Below are 19,721 nucleotides of genomic sequence, written 5' to 3'. Positions count from 1 at the left end.
GATAGTGAATTTATACAGATGCTATATTTTATTAAGTTGGTAATAAGAATTTTATCAAGAAGAAATTGCTAACATAAAATTTGCAGTTAATGATGTTTACGTTTTTTTTTTCTAGGATATTGGTGCAGTAACTATAGTGGTTCACCCTTCTAATTTTCTGATGTCTCTTTCCCAATTTAGCCCCTAAAGCAGGTTATAGCCAAGGTGCAACTCAGTATACACAAGCCCAGCAAACTCGACAAGTGACAGCCATAAAACCAGCCACACCAAGTCCAGCTACCACTACTTTCTCCATTTATCCTGTATCCTCCACCGTACAGCCAGTAGCAGCTGCAGCTACTGTGGTGCCGTCCTATACCCAGAGTGCTACTTACAGTACCACGGCAGTTACTTATTCTGGTAAGGCTGATAAACTGTGTTTAAATGAGTAAGCAAATTAAAAAGAGACTCACTAAGAAACTATCTTGATTTTCTGTGGAATGATCTTACTCCCAGTAGCAAGAATTGAATTAATGATAGGCGTTAATACGAATATATGTGTGTAATGTGACAAATGAACCATAATCGAAGTTCTAAGGTTTTTTGTTTGTTTGTTTTGTTTGTTTGTTTTTTATTAATTAGAGAAAATAACACCTAGTATTCTACAGGGTCATTTCCTGTCTGACTTTTCCAAATGAATTTGAAAGTTCAAAGTTAACTTCAGGAAATACCACTGACAGATTCTTTATATTGTTTTTTTCAGCTCTCAAGGAGCTATATCTTCATATTTATCCTCAGGAATAAGTAACCTTGAAAATATTGGGGGCCTTTATAAACATCCATAAGATGATGGTTATATAACACATCTCTTGGAAGGACAGAGTAGATTTATTTTCCTTAAATAATCATATATTTTCCCTGGAGAAGAATAATTACTAAAACCTTCTTGCTGTGCCCACTGCTCTTCCTAATTTCCAGCTGAGGTACTTTGTAGTATTGCAGTGATGAAAGTCACACATGGCTTTTTTGAAGACACTTAGCCTTGTACTACTGTATGGTTTGTTGTTGTTTTGCATTTTATTTATTCCTTAATATGCTGTCTTGTTCCATTGAGGATTTAAGGTGACATAGGCCGTTGCATTTCTTACCTCTTCATGTTTTTGTAGTAACCTAGCTACTGAATTTCTAAACTATTTTTTTATTTTTTAGAGATTTTTTTTATCTCTTACCCTATGTCAAATCCTGTGCTTGGTGCTAGGGATAGAAATCAGGCAGGCATGATGTATTTGGGATCAACAGTTCATTGTGGCTGGAATACAGGATACATGGGGTAACTATCGGGAGACGAGGCTGGAAATGTCAGTGTGGAAAGTTTTGTAGGGTCTGCTGTGGTGTCTGTCTTTATCTTGTGGGCAGACAGGGTGCCAAACAGGAGATCTCAAGAAGGGGAGCAATGGGAACAGATTTGTAAGTTAAGTAAGACAGCCATGTGGAAATGAACTGGCCTGAGGAGATGTTGTTATTCAGGATTGCCCAGATACAACTTTTCTGCCTGTCTCTGATTAGCTAGTTATAACTGTAAATGGAGTTATTTCAATGCAATCTGTTTGGACTCTAAAAAAAAAAATCCACATTAGCTTTAACAAAATAAGGAATATGATGGTACCCTTTCCTATTCCTTGTTTCTCTCTTACCTGTGCTCCTTCTCCCTTTATCTTTTCTCTGTCTCAGTGTTTGTCTCTCTCAGTTGCTTAAATATACCTTACACAGAATGAAGATGATTATTTTTGTTTACTGCTTTATTATATAAGTAATCATTTTAAACCTTGAAAGTATGGATTGAAAAAGGAGGTAAAATTAAATTACTAGACATCTACCCCTAGACACTAATTACCATTAACATTTTAGTGCATGTCTTTCTAGACTTTCTTCCATGGCAATATGCATATATAAACATCATGGTTTCTTTATAAAAATGAATTTGTTTTATATCTACTGTAGTGTAAACTCCTTTCCTCATTGTGAATGTCCTTTCTAAGTATAGAGATATACCATTCCTTGGATTCATGTTTTTCCCCCAATTTTAGAAAATTTTAATTCTGCAGAAAAGTGAAAAAATATTATAGTAAAACAAATGCCTGTACAACATTTACCTAGACTCACCAAGTATTATTTTGTCACATTTGCTTTATCTCGCCTCTCTTTAAACATATTTTCAAATGGTTCAGCAGTGTTTTATAAGTTGCAGACAACATGGTGCTTTGCCTAGAATTCTTCCACATGTATTTCCTAAGAATAGGGGCATTCTTTTATATAGCCACAATTCAGATAAGGAATTGGACATGGATATTATCTAATAAATTTTCTCCAGTTGTCCACAAATGTCTTTTATGGCTGGGCTTTCTCTGTGGTTAATGTATTTGTGTTTGTGCTTTGTTTTAAATTTAGGGTCCAGTCAAGGATTATGGGTTGTATTTGGTTGTTAGTTTCAGTTTCCTTTAATGTAGAATAACCCCTATTTTTATCTTGTCTCTCATGACCTTGATGTTTTTGAAGAGTTCAGACCAGTTGTCTTGTAGAATATCCCACAATCTAGATTCACCTGCTTTCTTTATGTTTAGATTCTGGCAGCTTTTTAGTTAGTTAAACTACCTATGTGAGCATTACATTTCAGCACATCAGGTGCACAAAATAATTAATGTCAATTTATTCTTTATTGATGGTGCCAAGTATAATCACTGATTAAAGTGGTGACTACCAGATCTTTCCATTGTAAAGATACCTTTTTCCATTTTATAATTAACCAAGTAATCTGTGGGCCTATTACTCAACTACCTTCCTCTCTAAGATGTTAGATTCTATGAAAATCTCAGTAACTGAATCAGATTCTCCAATGGTGAATGCAAAATCCTTTTACTAAGAATCAATGTAAAAGGATTTGGATTCTTAGACATTCTTCCCTAAAGAAGAGTCCCCTCACCCCTTCTTTTTTAGTATTACTGTGGGCTCCTTTTTTATTCAGTGTAGTATCCATTGCTTTCATTTTTCTTTCTGAGGCACACAGTGTCCCAAATTTGGCCAGTGGGATCCTTTTCAAACCAGCTCTGAGTCTTTTGAACTTGGCATCATTTGTCTTTGAGCACTTCTTTCCTTTCTGGCACAGTGTAAGATGTTATTCTGCCTGATTCACCATTGTATCCCTAGCATCCAGCATAGCATTTGACATAGGGTAAGAGATAAAAAACCTCTGAGAAATAAAAAAATATTTTTAAAATTCAGTAGCTAGGCTTCTAACAGCCAAGATGCAACAAAACATCGAGAGATAAGAACTGAAATTGCCCATATCACCCTAAATCCTACGCGGAACAAGACAGTGTATTAAGGAATAAATAAAATGCAAAACAACAACAAACTTTGAGCCTTTCCTGCCCTAGACTCACAATTAGCCATGTCACAAAGGAGCCTTGGTTTCTGTATGGCATTGGTATTTAGAAACCAAGATCTATGCTTAGAAAAACATAGTTTTTAATGACTAATACTGTCTTGTTGTATGCATGTACCACATTTTAAAGGTTCTTTTTGGGGACATTTAGTTTCATATTAAGGAAAAACTAGAAATGACACTAGGTAAACTAATCCTTTTATGTAAAGATTTGTGTGTTTGCCAGTTGTTTCCCTAGGATAAATTCCTAGATTTGGAACTGTTACATCAGAGTATACACTTTTTAAAGAACATGTGATACACAATGTGAAATTGCCATCCAGAGAGATCATTATTAGGGCTTCTGAATTCTGTATCTGCAGTTTTATATCAGCTACAACTTAAGTCAGCTATTCTTTTTATCTCATTAAAAATGAGTTCTAGAGTATTGGTACCTACTGAATGATGACTTGTAGTATGATGCATTTACTGTTGAAATGATAGTTTTTGTTTCTGATACCATACCTTTAAAAATTATATTTTAACTGCTATAATTATGCAACTTTCTAATTGACAAGTATTTATAATAAAGGTGCTTTTTAAGTGAAACTGTTTTAGCATTTCCAAATTGAGCTTTTACTTAATTTAGAGACACATCCTTATATTTATTTTCCCATAGTGCTTTATAAGAAATGTACGTTTGTTTCCTAGTAGTTATAGGAGATTTAAAGGTGTTCCTTAGCAGAATTCCAGAACCTTCAGCCTACCTTTCAGTTTATGCTTTGATTTTTTTTAAAAAAAGCTAAATAGTAAGCTATAACTAAGCTTACCTTTTTATTAGTTTTAGACTACACGTGTACAAATGAAGGAGGTTATTTTGTAAATATTATGCTTAACCTAGTGATTTTTGTTAAGTAACACAGAGGACCTTACAATCTCTTAGCCTCAGTTTTTTCATCTCTAAAGTAAGTATAGTAATACCTGCAATACCTAACTTATAGTTCTAGTCTGAGACTTCACTGTGTCTGGAACACTGCCTCCCATAGTGTGGATTCTCAATTTTAAACCTAGGGAATTCCCTGGCGTTTCCAATGGTTAGTACTCGGCACTCTCACTGCTGTAGGCCTGGGTCCCTGGTTGGGGAACTAAGATCCCGCAAGCCGTGAGGTGCTGCCAAAGGAACAAAAAAAACCCTAGAAGTCCTGGTCATCCAGCATTGTAGGATGCTGCTGCCCTTATTCTCCTTTTTATTTTCTTGATACATAATTCATGAAGTTATATTTTAAGTGGCATGTTTATAGTTCCTTACACACAACTAGTCATTTGGAAATTTTCTATTAATAAAGATTTCATATAAAAATTATGGTCCTAACCAGTAATAATCCACAAGTAGCTTTGTTATTTTAAAAATTGGACAATTTTATGGTGTTGTTTAAAGAGCGAAATTTAAACTGTACATGTTTCTGACTATAAATGTGAAAGTATTTGGCTGTGAGCTTAATTATATTCTTTTATCACAAGCTTCAGTAGTAGAGTCCACTGGTAGGACTGACAAGTAAAGAATTTATTGATCTATAGAATTTTTCTTTTAACCAATTATACCAAGTGTTTTCTGATTTTTAAAACTGATCATATGCTTATTATTGATGTTTACCGGCTTCTTCCTACTTTCATTTTTAGGTGTTTTCTTCCATTACCACATTTTCTTTCTTTATATCTTCATAAGCATTTATATAATTTAATAACCTGACATAAAAGTCTACAAAGGCTTTTCATAAAAGTTGCCCAACTACTTCCTCTCTCTCTCTCTCTCTGTCTCTCGATCTGTCCAGTTTCAGATTCCTATGATTCTGATTTCGCATGCATCTTAACCTTCACCTTTCCAATTCTTATTTTCTCCCCTGTGTGTGTAAGGTATGTTGGAGTCAGTGTGTCATAAGTCTTTACTCCTCAGTATAGCAGCCTGCATTTGAGATACCAAAAAGTTCAGTATTCCTTAAGTAGTTCTCCTGTGCCATCATGGCAACTAGGAATCTCTCTCTTGAGCCTTAACTCTTGGCCCACTCATTTCCACTTTAGGGGAAGGGATGATAATTAGGGAGTCCAACAAATTTCCAGAGATCTTAGTTTAGGAAGCAGTAGGTTTTCCAGTTTTGAGATAGGGTTATAAATAAAATCATCAACTTTGTCACATGTAAAGCTTTTATAGATTTTTACATCTATAAATCATAACATAAACAGCATGTATATATTATATCAATAACTAGTCTAATGTGTTATTCATCAAAGACTTTGAACAATGGAAATGGATAGAATCCCTACATGTAACCAGAAAATTCAGTGCTTTTTCACCTTTTGGAAGATGGGAACCAGTGTATTTGGTTCTTTATTTCAAAATCTTTTATTTGTTGTCTTAGATGTTCATCTGAACTCCAACTCCATATTATGGACTTCTGCTAAGCTTTGCCTCTCCATACCAGCTTCTATCAGCTCCTTGCTTTTATTGGTTGCACAACCCATCAGTCAATCACTGGGATTCAGAATCTTGGTGTCATCTTTGTGTGTTTTCCTCTTCTTTCACATATTTTATCCTCTAAGCCACCAAGCATGTAAAATCTTACTTTCATGACTTTCTTTTTTTTTCCTTTCTAGTATCCTAGTTCAGACTCTTCCTCAAATCCAGCACTTGCCAAATTATTCAGAGGAATTCTGCTTGGGGAAATACTAATAACAGGTTCCATAACCACATAAGTTTTTCAAGCCTGTCACTTCCCTCCAACAGAACTATAAGCCTTCTTGAAAGCAGTGACCAAATCTTATTCATACTTCATATCTCTATAACACCTGGCACATACTGCATAAATACTATGTTGGTTGACTTACATTAAAAGAAAGATAAGTGAGATTTTTTTCCCCAGGTTTTGTGAGATATACTTTATTTGTAAATATGCACATGTAAACCTACCTTTAGCAGCATTTATTGGATTTAAATTCATAACATTTATCTTGGCCTTTTATAATTACGTAACATAACCTTTGTTTGATTTTCTCTGTAAGGTACATCTTATTCAGGTTACGAAGCAGCCGTGTATTCAGCTGCGTCCTCCTACTACCAACAGCAGCAGCAGCAGCAGAAGCAGGCGGCGGCGGCGGCAGCAGCAGCTGCTGCAACAGCTGCTTGGACAGGGACCACCTTCACTAAAAAAGCACCATTCCAAAATAAACAACTGAAACCAAAACAGCCTCCCAAACCACCCCAGATTCACTACTGTGATGTTTGTAAGATCAGCTGTGCTGGACCACAGGTACTTATGTTGTATGCTTTACCATGAGTCTTCAGTGGTTGGGTTTTTTGTTTTTTGTTTCTTTCCTGTTGCTAAACTTAAAATAAGTGATTTAGGGAAGAGTCTGTTTATAAAATCTAGTGAGTTCAGCTCCCTTCCCAACTTTGTTAATACTTTATTTAAGAGTATCTAGTTTTCGTATAAAAATTTGATAAGCAGTTTGGCAGACAAAAGGCATAGTATTTGAAAAGACCAGATTTTGACTCTTTAGTAGTTTCTTCCAGTTACATCCACTCCCACCCTTGCCCAACCTGTGTACCTTCTTTTTAATTTACTAGATTAGTTCTGCCTACTTTTCAAAACAGAATTTGTAGGGTATTTTCAGTTACCAGCATTCGCTGAGTTACACCAAATTAGGGAATATTTTAATTAATGTGGCTAGTAACATAAAACCTTTTTTCCTATTTTCAGTATGATAGGAAACAGGTTCATTGTGATTACTCTGTTGGGGGAGAGGAGACAGATGGGGAATGTTTGCAGCAACCCAAGATTAAACCTGAACGGGAACAAGAATGTTGGTTTTAGGATTTGAGGAGTATATCTTACTCAGTAGTGACTGTTTTAAAGGGAATGATGCTATGAGTGGCTAAATGCAAACCATAAGAGACTTGTTAAATATGTGGTACCATATAAAAGGATAGAACGTGGCTCTAGGGTGATAGGTTAATTGCAGCATTTAGAATGAGTATATATATAAGGCTGACCATTGATTTGGGGGAGCTGGATGGTTACACAAGAACAGGCCAAGGGTACTTCTACAAGTCAGAGGCAGTGCCATAAGGGGTTAATGAACCTTAGAGAAAAATACCATCGAGGTGGTGAGTTAGGGTGAGTTAGAGTCTAGTGCAGACATAAGGAGGGAGAATAAGTTGGTTCAGATACAAGGGGCCATGGTTCCAGTCCTGTCTCTGCAACTAACTTGTGGCCCTGGGCAAGTTGGAGACCTTAACTTCTTTGGACTTTTGTTTCCTCGCTTCTGTAATAAGGACTTGTCCTAAATAATTGAGGTTCAAACTGCTTCACGGAGCCACTTTAGACTGCCGCAGATAGTGAGAGGAGAATCAGATGGCTAGGTCTTACGCCTTCCTCTCTCGTTTCAAAAACAGTAACTTTCCTTACTTGTGCACAAGATTTCATTTTGAAGAAGGATTCTCTTGTTTAAAATTTAGAAAATTGTTGTTTTAGTTAATCTCCAAAGTCTCATCAAGCTCTGAGATTCTATGCTGTATATATAATTTTACGCTAATCATATGTCTGTATTAAAACAATTTTTTAAATAATATAGGAAAAAGTAACTGTCTGGCCCCACTCAAGAAAAAAACAAACTACCCAGCAGTCCTTATTGACCTCCTCTCATTTTAATAAAGCTACCTTCTTCGGTCATCTGCATTGAAGACATTTTTTTTTTTAATGGTTTTTTGTTTTGTTTTGTTTTTTTGGCTGCATTGGGTCTTTGTTGCTGCGCGCCGGCTTTTCTCTAGTTGCGGCGAGCGGGGGCTACTCTTGGTTGCAGTGCGTGGGCTTCTCATTGTGGTAGCTTGTCATTGCAGAGCACAGGCTCTAGGCGCATGGGCTTCAGTAGTTGTGGCTCGTGGGCTCTAGAGCGCAAGCTCATTAGTTGTGGCGCGCGGGCTTAGTTGCTCTGCAGCATGTGGGATCTTCCTGGACCAGGGCTCGAACCCATGTCCCCTGCATTGGCAGGTGGATTCTTAACCATTGCACCACCAGGGAAGCCCTGAAGACAATTTTTAATATATAATTTCACTATTTTGATGGCTAGTATTACAATAATACTATTTTTCCTTCTAAAGAGATAAAATTTTGGCTGTTAAATATTTTAAATGTGCTTTTGTTCAGGGTGGCATGGATTCTAACACAGATTCTATGTGAAAATGCATTCTGTGTTTGAAAAAGAAATAAAGTGTTAGGTAAATGTATTCTTGGAAAACAAGGTACAGAGAACCACAGATATATCATGTATGTAGGGAAACCACATGCTCTTGTTCAGTTGTGTTTAAAAATGTGTAGTGCTGATTTTTTAATGAGTATTAGAGATTTGAGAATTGAATAATTTCAACTGATGTAGATAGAAAATTAGTGAAGCAAAATTTATTCCTTTTGTTTGAAACAGACTTACAAAGAACATCTAGAAGGGCAGAAACATAAAAAAAAAGAAGCCGCATTGAAAGCCTCACAGAATACCAGCAGCAGCAACAACTCTACTCGTGGGACTCAAAATCAGCTACGTTGTGAGCTCTGCGATGTGTCTTGTACAGGAGCAGATGCATATGCTGCCCACATTCGTGGTGCTAAGCATCAGAAAGTAGGTGTTTTTTTCCCACACACCCTTATGTCTTACTCTGTTTTCTTTTCCTTTTCAGTGGGGGGCTTAAAGTAAAGGTGGCTTCAAAATTTGAAAACTTTGAGTACATTATACACCCTGCTTACATGTATATAAAGGTGACATCAGATACTCTTTGCTTAAGGAAAGAAAGACTGGAGACCTTTCTTCTTTAAATTGAACTGGATCATTTTTTTTCACCAACTGGAAATTGAGTCATGTGATTGTTTTCCGCCTTTTGTCATGCTTACTACTAGGTTGGTAAGCATGTGGCCAAGTCATTTCCTTACCTGGTGGTAGATGGAATATGTATCCATATCTGCTTCACGGAGATTATTTTGAAAGTAATAAGTTTTTATCTAAAAATGTATAACAAAAAATACAACAAAGAAAAATATAGTTAAGATTTTCATTTTATAGTGTCTTTTAGACAAACTTTTTAAAAAAAATTTACATTCTCTGAGTTTCCTGACAAATAAATATGCTTTTATTTTGTAGGTGGTTAAATTACACACAAAACTTGGCAAACCCATTCCTTCAACAGAACCAAACGTTGTTAGCCAAGCTACTTCTTCAACAGCCGTGTCTGCTTCAAAACCAACTGCCTCTCCTTCAAGCATTGCAGCAAGCAATTGTACTGTGAATACTTCATCAATTGCAACTTCTTCAGTGAAAGGTCTTACAACTACAGGAAACTCGTCTCTTAATAGCACAGCCAACACTAAAGTATCAGCAGTGCCTGCAAATATGGCTGCCAAGAAAACATCTACACCCAAAATAAACTTTGTTGGCAAGTACTGAAGATTCTCTGTGTTCCTTCTAACTCAAAGTGATGTTTCTCCTCCATTCCAGGACTAACCCTTCTACTTTTGCTGTTGTATCAGTCTTCTCCTTTCCTGGGACCTTATTCAATCACATATCTGTATTTTTTTTCTTGAAATTTTTTCAGTTCCCTCCCTTTTCTTCAGCCAACAGGTATACCTGTGTCTTTCATAATCTTAAAAAAAAATATGTATATATTTTCCCATTTCTCAGGCTGCTAACCTAATTCTTATTTTCTCTACTTACTATCCAGTCCTCAGTCTCTTACAGTGTTTCGACTCTATGCTTTTCTGAAACTGCTTTCAGGAGTCACCAAAGACCTACTTGCCTGATTGATTGAGTGGCCAGTTTTCTGTTTCATGCTGTTGACCTCTCTAACATTTGACACAGTTGACTGCTATACCTTAAAGCTTAAGATATGTTTCTGTCTCTCTATTCCATGTCCACTCACCTCTTCCTCGGGTATCTTTATTAGTTCTCCTGCCTTCATGTTCATTAACTGGTGGTGTTCCTAAGATTCTGATTTTGGCCCTCATCTCACTTACCTAGTATTCATGAGTGGTCTCATCTATTCCACTGTGTATGCAGTGAGTTTAAAATCAGTTGGGCCAATTCAAAACCCCCACCTGAGTTCTAGAGCCATATTTTAGGTATTTCCTGGTCATGATCTGTATGGTTCTGTTGATGCCTACTAGTGGCTCATTCTAACTTTTTATCTCGTCACAAGAGTACCGTGAAATAATCTCATAAAACTGCTGCTTTTTCACATGGAGAACTTCACTGACATGATTTCTTTTTATTTATTGCCTCCAGTTTATCTAGTCCTTTTGTTTCTGTCACTACAGTATTTCTCCAAAAAGTGTCATTTCCTCTTCACAGCCACTGCCTTGTTTTTAGGCCTTCAAAGTCTCTTCCTCAGAGCGTTGTCTCTTACTGCATCCAGTTTCTCCAACACTTTTGTCAAAGTCATATAAGTATCAAATTGTGTTAGTCTGTTATTTAAAAATTTTCTGTGGCTTTCCCCTTGCATGTAGGGAAAAACTCTGTATTCCTTAATTATGTCATCCAAGGCTCTTCACAGTTTGACCCCTGTCTCATATCATCACCTCTATCTCGGTAGTAATTCATATTGAATTACTGAGTCTTCTTTGAATTTACCATAGTCTTTTTAACTCCATGTTTTTGTGCTTTTCTTGTACATGCTACTCTTTCTGTTTAGACATCATTCTCTTTTTTTCTGCCTGACAGTTCATACTCATTGCTCTTCTTTCAAAGCCCAGCTCAAGTGTCACACCCTTGGTAAAGCCATTCTTAACTGGGTCAGTTTAAAGGGTTGTGGCTCCTTTCCTTTACATTCCCACAGTACCCTGTTAATACTTACAACAGCACTTGCCACATGGTACTCTAATGACTTATATATTCCCTTAAACTGTTGGCACCTCAAAGACAGCCACACTGTCTTATTCTATATATTCTATATAATCTAGTATATTACTAGAACTTAGAACAGTGCCCCGTTCCTTGGCAAAGGGATATAAGCACGATTTAGGCTTAGACTCTACCATTTCAGGTACTTGCTATTTACTTCTAGGTACTTGATCCCATAAGAGCCATGGTGGGGACAGAGAGCACCATTGGATATTGGGACGTAGAGAAGGGGAAAGAAAATTCAGACATGTATTTAATTAATAAGATAAAAAAGCCAAGTGGTTTACATGGCTCTTCAAACTTCTGACCTGCTCTGTGTCAGGCAGGAGTTTGACAATTGTTAGAAAAGATCAGAACTTTATCTGAAGTTCTTGTTGTATCAGGTCATACATTATGCAAAAAGAAAATTTAAATCACTATAATTCTTTTATGCTCTTCTAGGTGGTAATAAGCTGCAATCAACAGGAAATAAAACAGAAGACTTAAAAGGAACCGAATGTGTTAAAAGCACTCCTGTCACTGCTGTACAGATCCCGGAAGTAAAGCCAGACACAGTGTCAGAACCAGTCACACCTGCGTCCCTTGCTGCTTTGCAGAGTGATGTGCAGCCGGTGGGCCATGATTATGTGGAGGAGGTATTGATTTGAGAATACTAGTGCTGTGAGATCAGATAAAGGGAAGACGTGTGTCATTGTTACAAGCATGCTTTACGTGTAAAATTAAATTATATTCAATTGTATTTTAGGTTTAGATTACTTAAAAAGGAATATCAAAGGCATCTTCGTTGAAGGTGTTTTTTTTTTTAAGCTTGCCTAAGTGACATCACAATTTTTTTGTTAACTACTCTCTTTCCCTGATGACAGCCATCACTGTGGTGTGAAGTAACTTTCCATCTACTTGGCAGGCATTCTTTTAATATAACCCTTCTACTGTTCTTCTGAACATACAAAGTAATAAAAATTGTGAGCAGCAGAAATGACAAAGACAGCAAATATTTCCTTCCGAACAGTCCGTTTCATGTGTAAAATTAAGGTTGCTGATTCAACAGATACTGTTTATTTGATTTCTCAAGCTGATGAGAAAGCTATTCCTGTTTTACAGACAAAGTAACTCAATAAATGGAGGATGAGGGAACGTCAGAGGGGCTTGATAAATATTTGCTGTTAGCAGAAAGACTAACATACAGTGGTGTAGCCCTACTCTTTACTTTTGCTGTATTGTAGAACAATTATAGAGAACAAGTTCTCTGAGCTTCAGTGTCTACATCTATAAAATTTGGTTATCTGCCAGCAAAGTTATGAAACTTAGATGAAATAAAGTACCTAGCACAGTGCCTAGCCTACAGTATATTTTTAGCAAATATTTATTTGTTCCTTCATCCTTTTCCACATCAAGAAAAATTACATATTGAGTTCTTTGTTTACGGGGTGGAAAACTGGGCTATGCAGTTTGAAAGTAGTTCACATACAATTTTAATTTAAAGTTATAGCTCTTGGGAATTCCGTGGCGGTCCAGTGATTAAGGCTCCATGCTTCCACTGCAGGGGGCATGGGTTTGATCCCTGGTTGGGGAACTAAGATTCCACAGTGCTGTGCATAGCGTGGCCAAAAAAAAAAAAGGACATTTAAAGGTTAATAAACTTCTTTAAAAATTTAATTAATTAATTAAAGTTACAGCTCTTAAAAGAGTAAGACTTGGTTGTCTAAAAAAAAAATACAGCCAGAACAGCTTAATTGCCAGTGATGTTGGGTAAAGTAATCTTATACTTCAGAGAATTGAGTTCAGAACCAATTTTTAAAACTTGCACCATTTGAACTTAGAATTCACTGTAGACTTTTTAATAACATTCTAGCCTACTTGTCTTCCTAACTGGTTGTGCGGTTAGAAAAAAATTGATACTGGTTTTCCATAAAGTTACATGTATAAAGTCTTGGGCTTTATAGAAATAAATGTGAATAATGCCTTTCATCATCTTTATCTCCATTTCCAAGAACAGTACTTGGCCAGTAGCAAGTATTGAGTAAATATTTATTATAGAATTTAAGGTATCTAACTGCATTTAAATCTAAATGTTTATATATAGACAAAAGTATTAAAATAAAAGTTAATTACAAGAGCCAAATACATGCTAACACGTCTTGCATGCTACAGTTAAAAATTCTACCTTTAGTTCATTTCTGTAGATTATCCTTTTTAAAAAGTATAGACATTGCCCCGTTTTTTTCTCACTTCAAATTCTAAAAGTTATTTGCAACCCATGAGGGTTTATAATTGAAATCTTCAACTGTAACATTCCTGTTGTGATTCTTGAATTTTTTTTTCCACATCAAGGTACGAAATGATGAAGGAAAAGTAATTCGATTCCATTGCAAATTGTGCGAGTGCAGCTTTAATGATCCCAATGCTAAGGAGATGCACTTAAAAGGGCGAAGACACAGACTTCAATATAAAGTGAGTAAAAGTTCAGCTATTTTCTCTTTTTATATGGCTTGGAACATTCTAGATGCAAAAACAAGGCCTCTAAATATAACTCACTAAGTCCATGAACTCCCACTCCAGAATTGGCATGTAATGTCTCACATAGAGTCAGATGTTTAGTTTTTATTGACTAGTTTGTTATACTTAGGAAAAAACGATATCATATTTCATTACTTGTAGTGGCAAAATAAAGCTATAACATTATTTGGATCAAGTAATCATGTAAAGATAATTGCATCACAGGAAGTGTTTGAAAGAAGTGTCGGGTCTCCATTCTCTTCCTTTATCTTGGCAGAATTCCCACTAAAATGAATTATGAGATGAGGAATTCTTCATTGAAAACACTTCAAGTGATAAGTTAAATCTAAATAATGTATTTAAAGTTTTTAATTAGGTTGGACTAATGCACTAGATTCATGTTTTCTAAACACAGAAGTGAAAGTTAAAAATAATCTGTTAAAGGACAATGCATTTATATGAAAAGAAACTTTTTAACCCCACACTCAGGTATCTAGAATCATTTACTTACAAAGGAAAATTAATATCCATCAGTCTTCTAAGGATTTCTTTTATTGGTTAGCACTAAGTTATGTACGTTTTACGTACTAAATGTATAACTTTAAACTTGAACAACTAAGAATTTTGGGGGTGGGAAGGAAAAAAGAATGTTTATGAATGTATTCTGAATTTTTCCTCTGATTCAACTTACTTTACTGCATTTACTCTTTTTTTTTTTTAATTAATTAATTTATTTATTTTTGGCTGTGTTGGGTCTTCGTTTCTGTGAGGGCTTTCTCTAGTTGCGGCAAGCAGGGGCCACTCTTCATCGCGGTGCGCAGGCCTCTCACTGTCGTGGCCTCTCTTATTGTGGAGCACAGGCTGCAGACGCGCAGGCTCAGTAGTTGTGGCTCACGGGCCTAGTTGCTCCGCGGCATGTGGGATCTTCCCAGACCAGGGCTCGAACCCGTGTCCCCTGCATTAGCAGGCAGATTCTCAACCACTGCACCACCAGGGAAGCCCGCATTTACTCTTATAATAGGAAATTTGCAAACAAAAGCCCCTATGATGAAAGAATATGTGGCATTTTATGATATAAAGATACGTGTAGATTGTTGGAGGGGTTGCTGGTTTTTCAAATATCTTGTCTATATTAACAGAAAAAAGTAAATCCAGATCTGCAAGTAGAAGTAAAACCCAGTATTCGAGCAAGAAAGATTCAAGAAGAGAAAATGAGGAAGCAAATGCAGAAAGAGGAGTATTGGCGAAGAAGAGAAGAAGAGGAACGCTGGAGAATGGAAATGAGGTAGTATCTTTAACTTTTAATAGCACAATAAGTGGTTTAGCCTTTCTAAAAAACTTAGCTATTCTGAGTATGTGACATCCATTCAGAGCAATCCAGATTTATTTAATATACTTTTTTTTAGATTTATTTATTATTTTATTTATTTACTTTATTTATTTTGGGCTTCGTCAGGTCTTAGTTGTGGCACACGGGATCTTCGTTGAGGCATGCGGGATCTTCATTGTGGCGTACGGGCTTCTCTCTAGTTGTGGTGTGTGGGTTTTCTCTTCTCTAGTTGTGACACACAGGCTCCAGGGCACACGGGCTCTGTAGTTGTGGCGCGCGGGTTCCAGAGCGTGTGGGCTCTGTAGTTTGCGGCACACGGGCTCTCTAGTTGAGGCACGCGAGCTCAGTAGTTGAGGCGTGTGAGCTCAGTAGTTGTGGTGTACAGGCTTAGTTGCCTGGCGGCATGTGGGATATTAGTTCCCTGACCAGGGATCGAACCTGCGTACCCTGCATTGTAAGGCGGATTCTTTACCACTGGACCGCCAGGGGAGTCCCTATTTAATATACTTTTAGTTTTCACTTCTCTGGAAGACCTTAGGTCTAGGAGAGAAATGCATTAAAACTAAGTTATTGGCTATTCTAATATTTGACTGTGTCCTTGGTATTAGGAATTATGTTGGAAATGGTATCTTATATATATTTAAATACACAAAGAAATAGTTTAATACTACAAATAAATGCCTCAGTTTAAAACAAGCAAAATAGAACATTTGGTTACATGATAAAAATATCCGGAATATCAGATTTAGTAGCTTCTAGACATTAATAATGTGTGGGTTTTGGGGTTTTTTTGTTTTGTTTTTGTTTCTCAGGAAACGTCTATTATAAAAACTTTAGAGGCTACAGGGAAGGAGAAATGAGAAACGTGTTCAAGAGATATGTAAATGTTTAGTTTTATTGATATAATTGGCATATCTTTAAATGGTACAATTCACTGGTTTTTATTATATTCGCAGAGTTGTGCAGTCATTACCACAGTCAATTTTAGAACATTTTCATGACCTGCAAAAGAAACCACAAACCCATTAGCAGTCAATCCTTATCTTCCCCCACCCCCACCCCCACCCCGCCAACTCCTCCCTCTACCCCTAGGCAACCACTAATAATAGATTCACCTATTCTGGAGATTTCATATAAATGGAATCATAAAATATGTTGTCTTTTGTGTCTGGCTACTTTCACTTAGCATAATGTTTTCAGGGTTCATGCATGTTATAGCATACATCAGTACTTCTTTTTTATAGATGAATAATATTCCATTACGTGTATGTATCACATTTTGTTTATTCATCAGTTGATGGACATTTGTGTCATCTCCACTTTTGGACTATCATGAATACTGCTGCTATGAGGATTTGTGTACAAGTTTTAAAATATAATTAAGATAAATATAAACAGAAGTGTAATGTATGTGTATTTTATAACCTGCTTTTTTTCATTTACATACCAACTCTTTTAAAAAGTAAGCTAGAATTATTTTTTCTTATTTTCCATGGCTACATAGTATTATCTTGTGCAGATGTAAAATTTTCCTTATAACCAATTACATATTGTTAGATATTTAGGTTTTTTACAGTATTTCCCCATTATAATTATACATTGACCATCCTTGAGGCTATATTATTGCATAAATCATGATTAGTTGCTAATAATAAAGTCCCAGAAATGAAAATGTTTGACTGCAGATACGCATACTTTTTGCCTGTACTAGATAGTTTAACTTACTGGTTCTCAAACTTTTTGGTCTCAGGACCTTTTATACTCAATAATTACAAAACTCCAAAGAGCTCTTGTGTATATGGGTTATAGCTGTCAACATTTATTGTATTAGAAATGAAAACTGAGAAGTTTAAATATTTATGAATTAATTTTAAAATGACTTTGTTTGTTAAAATGTAGTTAAATATTGATAATTATAGTATTAGATCAACCATATTTATTAATATATGGTGTATAAATATAATATGCTAACTACAAAATAACTATATTTCTCCCCCAGAATAATGAGAATGACATTGTTTTATATTTTTTCAGATCTCTTTAATGTCTAGCTTAAGGTAGCCTGATTTTCCTATCTACTTCTTTGCTCAACAGGTTGTGATAACACATTTTGCCTCTGGATAACTCCACTGTACACTCATAAGAGAATGAGAATGGAGAAGGCAAATGTCTTGTTATTATTATGAAAGTAATTTTGATGTCATGGATCCCCCTGAAGGTGTCTCAGGAACCACCTAGGGTCCCTGGACCACACTTTGAGAACTGCTTCTGTAACTTATTAAAATCTCTGCCAATGAGAGAGTGAAACATAAAAGCCAGTTTTGTTTCAACTTTAATTGTTTGTATTGCAGGCAAATTAAATTTTTATTTCATGCTTAACCACTTACATTTCTTCTGTGGTGAATTGCCTATTTGGTTAACTTACCTGTTGTTGATTTGTAGACACTTCTTATATTATAGCTATTAACCCATTATTAACATGTTACCTTTAAATAATCTTTGTTGTTATGTATGTATCGATTTTTATTTAGGTATCTAAATCTATTCTTCTTATTCTTTATGAAGTTTCTGCCTTTGTAATGCACTGGAAATTTTTCTCTATACCTAGATTACGCAATTACTTCCTCTTTTATTGTTATATCAAATATTTATTAAGCGCTTACAGTTTGCCAGGAAGTAGCACATAGTGTGTTAGACACCAAGTATGAATTGGTAAACAATGGATAAAGGTCCCTGCCCTTATTTAACTTAAACATCTTTAGTAATAAAGTATTCAGTACTGGAATGAACATGGTTTTCCAGAGCCTTCAAGCTCAAGACCTAAATAACATAGAAGTATGGTTCTTCCTGTCCTTAGTTGGATGACCTAAAAAGCACTGCTTATTCCCGACTGAAGAAATTGGTGGTTTCTGCAGTGCTACTTGAGAAACATACTTCTTTCTTATGTTTTGTGTTAAACAAATTTGTCTAGTAAAAACTTAATTGTTACAAAAATTTGCTATAAAGACAGGACTACCTTGGGAGTTGCTGGTATCCTAGTTTGAAGCTGAAAGCAAAGATAGAACTGAGAAGGAGGGAGTCACATGGTAAAAAAGAAATTAGATTCTGAAGATGTTGACTATTAAAGCAGAGGCTACACACTAGCTGCCCACAGTCCAAGTTCAGTCCATGGGTGTTTTAGTTGGTACACATGGTATTTTTTGGATACCAACATGAACCAACACTTAAAGAGCATGAGATTTCACAAAAATCCTGATGACCTTGGGATTACCATCTGTATTCCCTTATGGCAATAATTAATAGCTGTGCTGTGGCTCAGAGCATGTGCTTTCTTCTTCACCATAGTTCCTGTCACCCTTAATATGTCCCCAAAAGTGAAACACGATGTGAGTTGCCATTTATCTCAGTTGTTTTTCCTCACTGTAGAGAATTGTCTTTGTCTCTCTGCCTGTATCAGTTGAGGAAATTAAAGGTAGTCTTCAGAAGTTCTCTCTTAGAAAAAAATAGGAGAGAGCACATTTCTTTGGAGACATGAAGAAAATTTCTGAATGTATGCTTTGAGTCTTTCACTCACACACATTGTTGGTCTGGCCACGTTAGGTAGGCATTTAAGTTTACAGTCTCCTGTAAAGAGGGAGAGGTTAGAAGGAACTCTGAGGTTTCTGGTGCTTGTTCTTTCAACCCTGTCTTCAGGCTGTGAAATTTTGTTTTGCTTTTATCTTTGTTTACTTATTTTCTCTTTTCACTGGGATTCACTTCCATTTACTGCTAGTTAAAGCAAATAAAGGTAATCAGATACAGTAGGAGAAAAGAGAGATGTAAGCTAGACTGATTTGGGGTATTTTTTAAATTGCTTTTTATATCATTATTGATGTAAATTCTTGGGTTGTATTTTTCTTACAGACTTATAGTATCATTCTCTATGTTTCAGACGTTATGAAGAGGACATGTACTGGAGAAGAATGGAGGAAGAACAACATCATTGGGATGATCGCCGCCGAATGCCTGACGGAGGCTATCCTCATGGTCCCCCAGGCCCACTAGGCCTTCTGGGAGTCCGACCAGGCATGCCTCCTCAGCCACAGGGGCCGGCGGTGAGTGTCCACTTTGTTTACATAGGGAGTGAAAGTGTAAGACTGGCTCAGCATTGAAAGATAACAGTTTGGGGAGCAAATTTTTTTTTTTTTTTTAATATAAATTTATTTATTTTTGGCTGCTTTGGGTCTTCGTTGCTGCTCGCAGGCTTTCTCTAGTTGTGTCGAGCAGGGACTACTCTTTGTTGCGGTGCACGGGCTTCTCATTGTCATGGCTTCTCTTGTGGTGCGCGGGCTCTAGGCGCGCAGCCTTCAGTAGTTGCAGCATGCGGGCTCTAGAGCGCAGGCTCAGTAGTTGTGGCGCACGGGCTTAGTTGCTCCATGGCATGCGGGCTCTTCCCGGACCAGGGCTCGAACCCCTGTCCCCTGCATTGGCAGGTGGATTCTTAACCACTGCGCCACCAAGGAAGCCCCGGGGAGCTAATTTTTAGATTTAATAATATCCAAATCTCAATATAAGTTTTCC

General features: G+C 36.4%; 1 protein-coding gene across 3 annotated transcripts in view; it reads left to right on the top strand.

Moving 5' to 3' along the window:
* The window catches only part of ZFR (zinc finger RNA binding protein), a 76,297-nt gene that overhangs the window by 23,130 nt on the left and 33,446 nt on the right, over positions 1–19,721 (top strand). For all 3 annotated transcript variants that reach the window (XM_059916178.1, XM_059916177.1, XM_059916179.1), the window contains 8 exons: positions 181–399; positions 6,458–6,705; positions 8,876–9,067; positions 9,584–9,875; positions 11,777–11,970; positions 13,667–13,786; positions 14,971–15,116; positions 19,093–19,255. In XM_059916178.1, the coding sequence (XP_059772161.1) occupies positions 181–399; positions 6,458–6,705; positions 8,876–9,067; positions 9,584–9,875; positions 11,777–11,970; positions 13,667–13,786; positions 14,971–15,116; positions 19,093–19,255 (1,574 nt within the window). The remainder of the gene's footprint in view (positions 1–180; positions 400–6,457; positions 6,706–8,875; positions 9,068–9,583; positions 9,876–11,776; positions 11,971–13,666; positions 13,787–14,970; positions 15,117–19,092; positions 19,256–19,721) is intronic.

The sequence above is a fragment of the Balaenoptera ricei genome, chromosome 3 (genome assembly GCF_028023285.1).
Source record: "Balaenoptera ricei isolate mBalRic1 chromosome 3, mBalRic1.hap2, whole genome shotgun sequence".
NCBI lineage: Eukaryota > Metazoa > Chordata > Mammalia > Artiodactyla > Balaenopteridae > Balaenoptera > Balaenoptera ricei.
Note: the sequence above shows the minus strand (reverse complement) of the source record. Positions and strands in the feature narration are given on the sequence as shown.